The sequence below is a fragment of the Panthera onca genome, chromosome B2 (assembly GCF_046562875.1).
Source record: "Panthera onca isolate mPanOnc1 chromosome B2, mPanOnc1 haplotype 2, whole genome shotgun sequence".
NCBI classification, from domain to species: Eukaryota; Metazoa; Chordata; class Mammalia; order Carnivora; family Felidae; genus Panthera; species Panthera onca.
The window spans coordinates 124,179,042-124,188,671 of record NC_138343.1 but is presented as its reverse complement, the minus strand read 5'-3'; the positions used below and the strand labels follow the sequence as shown (position 1 = coordinate 124,188,671).

At 42.0% G+C, this 9,630-nt stretch overlaps 1 protein-coding gene across 1 annotated transcript; it reads right to left on the bottom strand.

Moving 5' to 3' along the window:
* Positions 1–2,406: 2,406 nt before the first annotated feature.
* SMIM28 (small integral membrane protein 28) lies at positions 2,407–8,249 on the bottom strand. The gene is made up of 2 exons (XM_060614541.3): positions 7,988–8,249; positions 2,407–3,342 (listed from the first exon to the last, which is right to left on the bottom strand). Exons 1-2 carry the CDS (start codon positions 8,096–8,098, stop codon positions 2,956–2,958), a joined length of 498 nt encoding a protein of 165 aa, XP_060470524.3. The 5' UTR covers positions 8,099–8,249; the 3' UTR covers positions 2,407–2,955.
* Positions 8,250–9,630: the final 1,381 nt, after the last annotated feature.

The following is a 9,630-nucleotide window of genomic DNA, read 5'->3' as shown; positions in this document are numbered from 1 at the left end:
CTCGAACCCACGGACCGCGAGATCGTGACCTGAGCTGAAGTCGGCCGCTTAACCGACTGAGCCACCCAGGCACCCCTCAGCCTTGCTTTTATATCAGCATCACCGGCTCTGTTTCAGTTTAGTTGGTCTAGGTAGGTCCTGGTATTGGCATTGCTAAAAGTTCAAGTAATCCTACCATGCAACCAGGGTTGAAATCCATTGGTCTCTAGCAGGGGTCAGCATGCTGTTTCTTTAAAGGACCAGATAGTAAATATTTTAGGCTTTGAAGGGCATTATAGTCTCTGTTGCAATCCCTTTACTCTGACATAGCAGCCACAGGCAAGTGGCAATAGCTTGTGTTCCAATAATTGTATTTCTAGACACCAAAATTTGAACTCATATAATGTCATGTGTCACAAAATCCTTCTTCTTTTGCTGTTTTTTTTTTCAACTATTTAAAAATGTTGGGGTGCCTGGGTGTCTCAGTCAGTTAGGCGTTCGACTTGGGCTCAGGTCATGATCTCGCAGCTCGTGAGTTGGAAACCTGCATCGGGCTCTGTGCTGGCAGCTCGGAGCCTGGAGCCTGCTTCGGATTCTGTGTCTCCCTCTTTCTCTGCCCCTTCCCTGCTCGTGCTCTCTGTCTCTGTCTCTCTCTCTCTCTCTCTCCCTCCCTCAAAAATAAATAAACATTAAAAAATTTAAAAAAGAATAAAAATGTAAAAACCATTCTTGTCTCCAAGACATACGGTAACAGGTTGCAAGCAGGATCTGGCTTATGGGCTGTAGTTACGCAACCTCTGGTTAATAGTTTATTGCTTCAGTTTGGTTCCATAAGAGAAAATCTTTCTTTCTCAGATCACTGATCACATTTTAAGGGAATCCTATCATTGACTACTTCTTTTAAATAGGTCTTATCAGGACCTTTTGAAACATGGCCATACATTTCCTTAATAGCCTTAGAAATTGGAGCAGTTGAGATGTTTTTGTCTACCAGTACCAACCTGGTCTAAATGACTTAAAAGAGTAGGGAAGACATTCTGTCATTAAAATATAGACCGTTGAAAGGCTAATTCAGCTCCTCTACAATGTCATCAACACTTCTTTCTATTCTTCTATCCTCAGTACCAGTCATGGCTGGTATCTTGCCTCATGGTTACATGATGGCTATCATAGCTCCAGCCATCACATGCAGACACATCAACACCCAGCAAAGAGGCTGAGTGTTTCTTTCCCTGTATTATTATTATTTTTTTTTTAAGAGGAGGCAACCTTTTCTAGAACAGCCCTCCCCTGCATAAATCTCCCCTTATGTCCTAAAGACCAAATCAGTCCCTGGTAGAGGAACTGAGATCGCCGTAAAAGAAAAAAAAAAAAAAAAAATCTGAAGAAGGCTGTCTCCTGGGCTTCTCTTTTCCATTTGTTTTATTTACTTCCCTTAAAGACCATCAGGGCATCGTGCAGTATAATTTTCCTGAGAGAAATTTTATTGATCTTCACTCAAATCGCTTATATTTTACATCAGTCCTCAGAGATGCTATTATAATTTCCATCAGATTATATTTAGAAAGAAATGTATCCTGTTCGGGTTTCCTTTGTTATCCTCCTAAAACCACACCACATTGCACATATAGCACCAAAATGTTCACGTAAAAAAAAATAAAAAAAAAAAATCATTTTGTTCATTTTTAACCACTGGAGTGTTGCCTGGCTTTTGTATTGTGAAAGCAACAAAAAATAGTGGTACCAAGAAAAGTATCGCGTCAAATTAAGAGTTCTAGAATCATCGATGTCACCCTCCTGTGACCTCCACCACCTCCACGGGTATTCTGATAAGCATCCCAAGTGGTACATGACCCACCTCTACCTCCCCATTTGAAAATCCTGGAGGGAGATTTATATCCATTCCAAACTCAGCTGGGCTTCTCCTGTTGGGAGCCTTCGTGCCCAGCCAAGAGCACGACCCGAAATTCCACATTAGCAATTGTCCTAGAAAATCTGGTGCGCTAGCCCAGGGCACAGAGGCTTCTCACCCAAGCTCTTTTATGAGGTCGTTAACCCCAGACACGTTTCCTAACCTCCCCGCGTTCTAGTTTTGTTATCTGTAAGGCAAGAGTTTGGACCATATGATTCACGAGGTCCCTGTTAGAGCTAATCTATGTCTTCTTACCATGGGACCCAAAATGTGGACCTTTACTTTCCAACGTTAAACCAATATCTACTCTCTTACTCTATTTGGGGAAGGCCGTATTCAGCCATAGTGTCCCTAAGATGATGTGTGAAAGCAGCAACTCTGTCCTGTCCTGTCCTGCCACAGCGCTGACAACCACGACGTTCTAGTGTGAGACGTTCCCACACAACAGCCTCCTCCTTTTCCTGCGCTAGGAGACAGATCAGAACACAAGTAAGCAAGAGCTACACCGGGCAGGAGAGAATTCCAGAGAGCTTTATTATTATTGTCTTCTTTAACTAAAGTGTTTGCAAATGTCTGCACTTTCATTCTTAATACTGAAACCTACTTTACCATTGTTTACAACACAACTGGCCACTGCAGCTCTAGAGAGGTTTTCCTTCTGGAACTCACTAGTGAGACCATAAAACCCTGAAAAACGTGTGTAGGCAGACACATTTTATTTGGTGGCAAAAGCAGGCTCCTGTGGCTGATCAATGTTTTCCTTTTCCTTCAGACCTACTTCCTAGGCTGACTAATAATCCTAGTTTTTTCTCAACCCCTGTAGCACTTTCCTATTTTTCTCAGGGCTGTTACATGTTTAGGGGAAATTTTCCCCACGGAGCGTGACGATGGCTAACCAGATTGACATTTGTCAGGCTTCACCCCCAGCCTGAAGCGCCTGATTCATGCTGGAGCCTGCCAGGGAAGTGCAGGGAAGGTCTGGAACCCCCCTACCGCTCCCTTCCCTGGTGAGTGGCAGGGTGGGGGGCGCTCTCTGTTAGCTTGAAATAGTTCCCGAGTGCAGTTTATAGCTGCTCCCCCGGGCCAGGTGACCCCTCCTGACGCCGCAGGCCTGCATCCAGAGTCCCTGCCCCAGGGCGGGTCCTGGTGGCCTCTTCGTAGGAGGGTGGTGAGCACGCCGCGACGAGGGCCGCCTCCCGGGGCAGCGGGGAGTAAGGGAAGCCAGGCTCGCCGCTCCAGGGGAGGCCGGGCCGGAAGTCCGTGACCTCTCCCGCCGAGGGGGGGTGCTCTGGGAGGTCGATGCTGAACACCTGCCCCCGGGGCCTAGCGGCCTGGCAGTGGCGGTACAGGAACAGCAGCAGAAAGGCCAGGAAGAGCAGGATGGTCGCTGGAAGAAGGATGCACAGGAAGGGCTCCACGTCGTCTTTCGCGGAACTTACCTTCTGGGTGCCCTGCAGTGAGGGAACAGAGCTGGGTTAGGAGGAGAGGAAAGCAGAGTCTCTTTCCTTTTGATTCTCAGCAACATTCCCACTCTCAGAATCACTGTCGTCATTTCTTTATGCCAATGAGCTGGAGCCCGCAGGAAATAAAGCGAATTTATATGATGAAGTAGGAATGCAGATGTCAAAAATACACGTTGATGGTATCCTACGGTATTTCATATTACAGTAGGAGAGTAGGTTTTCGTCGGTAGGTCCACCCCTCATTCTTCGAATGGCTGCTCTTAACTATTTATGCACTTACTTAATTTAGAACTAGCCCAATGATGTTGTATTGCCGCACAAAGGACCATATGGAACTTAAATCCTTTAATGCTGGCATGAATTCTGACATCGTTATGTGTGCATGTCACAATAAAGAATATTTGAGGGGGTGGCTGGCTGGCTGTCTCAGGCCTTTACGCATCTGACTTCAGCTCAGGTCATGATCTGGTGGTTCCAGTGTTCGAACCCCACGTGGGGTTCTCTGCCTGGAGCCTGCTTGGAATTCTGTGTCTCCCTCTTTCTCTGCCCCTTCCTCTGCTCACGCTGTCTCTCACTCTCTCAAAAGTAAATAAAAAAACATTAAAAAAAGAGTATTTGAAATCTGAGTTAATAGCTAATGTTTATGATGCATGAGATTTTAAAATTCCTTCCATTTGTTTTTGCGATATCTGTAGCATCAATACGGAAACTTTGAATTCTTTAAAGAAAAAATTATATCGTAGCCTAAAATTTCTCTAAGTGACTGTGTAGCAACTAATTTGCAGCCAAATTCCTGCCACATGCTGAAATTCATGCAACATGCTGGTTTATATCTGTTCAAAGGGGAAAAAAGCCTGAATTGAGCAATTAAGTCTAATGAATCTTATAATCCTATAGAAAACAAACAACCTCCCCACCCCCTAAATACCCTACCTACCCTAGGATGTTATTAAGCTAGACATGAGAGGATTTCTGCAGTGTCTGTACGTTGAGATACCAGTTATTTGTGAGCCCTGTCTGGTATAAACACTAATTGTCTGGTTATTTTCTTAGAGTAAAATCTTTGAAGTGTAAGCCTATTTGGTGCTTTGCTATTATGATAGTAATCCTCTGCAGGGCTTCCCGTCTCCCAGCCAAACTTCAGTGGAAACATGAAATTAAATATTCTTGAAAGTTCACTGGTTAAAAAAAAAATTGCAGATAAATTCTTAAGCAACCTAGAAGGTATTGATTTTACACTATTAGCTCACAAGGTAATGATGGTTCTTGAGGGAGTAAATAATATAAGAGCCATGAAATGATGCTTCAACAGCAAGGTACAAAAGCAATATAAAAAATACTGTTCCAGATTGCATACACACTGCTTTCAATAAAGCTGCTAAGAAGTAGTGAGGTATTAAAAAAAAAAAAAAAAAAAAGAAAACAACCTCTTTGTTATACAACTCATACAGCACCAAATGTAATGTTTGTATCCACTATTACAGAAGAAAAAAAATTAAAGCCTTATATTGTGTTTCAAACAAACAAGCAAAATACTAAACTCTTTATCTTCTTATTTAAAACAAATTATAACGTCCGTTAGCATGATGGATGGTTCTCTTTTCTTTCTTTCTTTCTTTCTTTCTTTCTTTCTTTCTTTCTTTCTTTCTTTCTTTCTATGTTTGTTGATGTTTGAGAGAGAATATGAGTGGGGAAGGGGCAGAGAGAGAAGGAGACACAGAATCCGAAGCAAGCTCCAGGCTCTGAGCTTTTAGCACAGAGCCTGACGTGGGGCTCGAACTCAGGAACCACGAGATCATGACCTGAGCTGAAGTCAATGCTTAACTGACTGAGCCACCCAGGTGCCCCTCCAGCCCCTCACTTTCGATCTGCAGGTGTCTTTATGTCTAAAATGAGTCTCTTGTAGGTCGCATATAGATGAATCTTGTGTTTTTATCCATTCTGATACCCCATGTCTTTTGATGATAATAAAACTATGAGAGTTGAGGGTCTTTCCTTGATTTTGGGGGTGAGAACAACTGTTTTGCTGACCATGACCTCTTAAGAGTGACCATGACCTCATCTAGTGTTGTATAATCTTTTTTATATCCTGAAGAATTTGCAATTATGTGTGTTATTTTGGTACAAAATTAGATAGTTTATTTAATATTTATATTGCCAGATAGTTTGTTCTTGGTAAGATGTAAGTTCAGGTATTTTAGCTTAAAGTGCATACAAATTAAAAGTTTTGTTTTTGTTTTGGAGTGTGATAGCCCTGGCTTTGAACTCTAGTAGGACTTTCTAATACCTGAGTGACCTTGGACCATTTATTTGTCCCCTATGGGTCTGGGTTTCCTTCTCTGTGAAGTGGAAATAGTAACATCTTTTTTGGACGGTTGGCACGAGAATTTAATGAATCAATGTGTATAAAGCACTTGGTGAATAATAAATATTTATTTATATCTCAGGGACTCACATGGTCAAATTTACTAGAAAATAAAATACAAAAGATAAACAGAAGTCTAGAAATGTATTGCTAAGGTTAGAAAATATAGTGAACATTAAAAAACCTAGCATTACCATGTTTATATTATAAGGACTGTATTTTTTCAGAAAAAAATATTTTAGTAATATATTTTATGTATGTGATATATTTCTAAATTATGGGTTCTTTCTGTTTTCTTACGCATAATCTAATTTATCAAAACTACTAACTTAAAATCTGTTGTGATATAATACGACTTTGATTACAAAAGCTATAAGAATAGATGAACTCATAAATATAAATTTACTACCACGAGTAAAAAACAAGTTGGAGTCAACAGCAATTTAACTATGTTGAGATTTTTTTCTCTAGACGAATCAATAAAAATGTTAAAACTGTTATCACTTTTGGTGCTTAAAACAATTACTCTTCAACCTTGATAAACTTGGACTGTTTTGCATAACTCAATTTTCTTCATTCTCCATCAATTATATGAATGATAATAGTTTCTAAACAGTTGGGGCCATCAAATTTTAAATACTCTGTTACACTCTCTGAGTTCAATATGCATAGAATATAAAGATACTTAATGTTCTATTTAAAAGGTTTTGTGTGATAGACACTATTGTTTACAACTATGCCATTTATGGTAATTATCAATACTCGTTGCATTTTTTTACAATTAGTTTGCAATTAGTTGCAGAATTTTGGAAGGGGAAAGGACATAGTCCCTTCCTGTAATCAGTACTTCCGCTGGTTGAGTCAAATGTATCCAAATATAAAGTGGCACTAAAAGATTTATCTAAGATGGCAAATTAGGACAATTTCTTGACATAAAGAACTCCTTTTCTAGTGAAGAGAAGCACAGAGATACGGAACAAATTTATGATATCCTTAATTTTCTCTTTCACTAATTCTTGGTGTATTGGTTCAAATTATTTTGGATTTTTTTTTAATGCAAAAAGGGTGCCTACTTTAAAGCAATTTTTTTAAATGTTTATTCATTTTTGACAGAGAGGGAGAGAGAGAGTGTGAGAGGGGGAGGGGCAGACAGAGAGGGAGACACAGAATCCCAAGCAGGTTCCAGGCTCCCAGCTGTCAGCACGGAGCTCAACACAGGGCTCAAAGTCAGGGACCCTTGAGCTCATGACCTGAGCCAAAGTCGGACGCTTTACTGACTGAGCCTCCCAGGCGCCCCACAGATGTCCGCTTTTTCAGTCAAACGTTCTAGTTTGTTAACTTCCCTCAAAGTTGTTTCTTTTAATATTTCTCTGACGTGTCTATTGATGCAAGAACTTTGTTATTCAGGGAACGTCTCTAAACATATTCAGTCAAAAGTGTAACTGTTGAAGGATATACAATCATAAGTATAAATGCAATTATAAACATAAAATGTAAATACAAATATATACGTGAGTATACATAAAATGCATCTAAAATCTCTTTCTGGAAGAGGTAGTTTGGGAGGACTTAGACACCAGTGTCCTCAGCTGATGTTCCAGACGAGAAGAAAATAGGTTGGTTTCCCTCTTGCAGTATCCCTCGCTTCCCTCCTGCTGCTGATAACATTAATTGAGTCCTTAGGTTTCTACAAATATTCTTCCCTGGTGCTGCCTCAGGTTGAGGCTTCTTTGGTGACTTCCCAGGCAAAGCCGAGCCGCTGGTGTTTCTTAGAGACAAAAGCCTGCCTGACCCCCCCCACCCCCCCCCCCCACCCGCTGCCCTCCCTGAGGTAAGATCCGTGGCTTCTTCTAACTCTCGGAGCAACACTGTCCCCTCCTCACACCGCCAGAGAGCCGCAGGGGGGCCTCTTGTTTTCCTGTAAGCAGACATCGCTTCCTGTGTAAAGAACAAAGTCCTAAAACCAAGGCCCACAACTCTGTCGTCCCCTCTCCTGCCCTCAGGTTATTTCTGGGAGAAGTCTGACCTATCACGAGTTCTTGGAACATCTCTGTGGCAAGTTTCACTTGAATTCATCATTGTCAAAAGACGGCAACTTTCACGTTACTTCCCCAGACCGTGCCAGTCCGTGAAGTCAGCTTTCTGTCATCCCCAGGGAGTAAAATGCGGCCACTAAGTTTTAAGATCCTACGGATACAGGCATTGTTGGCTTTAAAACTGACCAAGATACTTTGGGGGGAAGAAAAGGCTTAAGTCATGGGTACAGACCTGCAGCTGGGTTTCCGGGAGAGGTAGGCTTGATTCGCTAGTTAACCACTCATGTGTCCCCCTGCCAGCGTGTCCATACTTCCTCCAGCTGCTGGCCATCAGTCCCCGCATGTTTCCATCCGACTGACGCACCGGCCACCCTTCTACCTCGCTGCCCAGATTTCAACAACACCGCCTGCGTGCGGCCTCCATCCAGCTTGGATGTGCTCGGCTGATGGCTGTTGGTAAATTCGTTCTTTGACGAGTGGCAACCAGGAGGAGAGACCAATCAGAGAGACCTCCCAGGACTGCCTGTATTTAAATTCAGTGCCTCCGCATTTGTTTTCGTGGCCTTTCTCACGGTAAGGATTGGCATCAGATGTCAGACGTGAAATAGATTTTGGACAGAGGACGTCTCTGCATTAGCATTGTTACAGTAAAACTACCCAAGCGGAATTTCCTTTAATTATTTCTGTGTTCTATGACACAGAGAGAAGGGGTATTCGGTAGAGAAGCAGGACTGCTTTATAACATTTTAGTGAATTATTTAGATGAAGGATGTTAATGACAAAGTTGTACAGAAGCCAGACACACAATAGCTCAGATTGTTTGGAAGAAATATTTTCTGGTTTCAGTTAAAAAAAAATTACCGATACTTAAATAGTATTTCTTTTGATTATCTTGGGAACTTTATAAAATTATACCAAGCTTAAAATAAAAAAACTTTCAATTTGAGCATTCATGGAGGTAACCTTGGGATGTTTAATTCTACGTGTTTATGGAGAATTGAACGTTTAAAACGTGGTGGTTGGATTCTCTTTCTTTTAGCAGAGTAAACGTCAGTTTCAAATATTTATTCAAAATACTGCAATTCAGTATTGCAACTACCCACATCCTGACCTAAGCATCATTTCCATCCAAGCAACTGTCATGATGCCGAAATAGTATTTCTTTTTTAAAAAGTTTATTTATTTATTTTGAGAGTGTATGTGCACGTGCGCGCGCGCACACGCACACACACACACACACACACACACAAACACACACACACACACACACACACACACACACATGAGCAGGGGAGGAGCAGAGAAAGAGAGAGAGAATCCCAAGCAGGCTCCATGCTGTTAGTGCAGAGCCCAACTAGGGGCTTGAACCCATGAACCCTGAGATCATAACTTGAGCCAAAACCAAGAGTTGGACACTTAACTGACTGAGCCACCCAGGCGTCCCTGAAATAGTATTTCTTAACTATAATTACTATTTTTTTCTTAAAAATTTTTTGGTAATGTTTATCTATTTTTGAGAGAGAGAGAGAAAGAGCCCATACGTGGGAGGGGCAGAGGGAGGGAGGGAGAGAGAGAGAGAGAGAGAGAGAGAGAGTGAGTCAGTCTCCAAAGCAACTCCGCTCCGACAGAGGAGGGCCGGGTGCGGGGCTCCGACCCAGGAACCACTAGATCATGACCTTAGCTGAAGTCGGATACTTAACCAGCTGAGCCACCAGGTGCCCCTATTGTTTTTTGTTAATTAGGGTTCTCCAACATTGGCTCATGGTGGCCTATGAACAGGTTTCTGGGGTGAGGTGGTAAACTCAATACAGTTTTAGATAGATCCAATTTTCTTAGGAGGAGCCCTAGTTTTCCTTACTCTTCCAAAGACAGCTG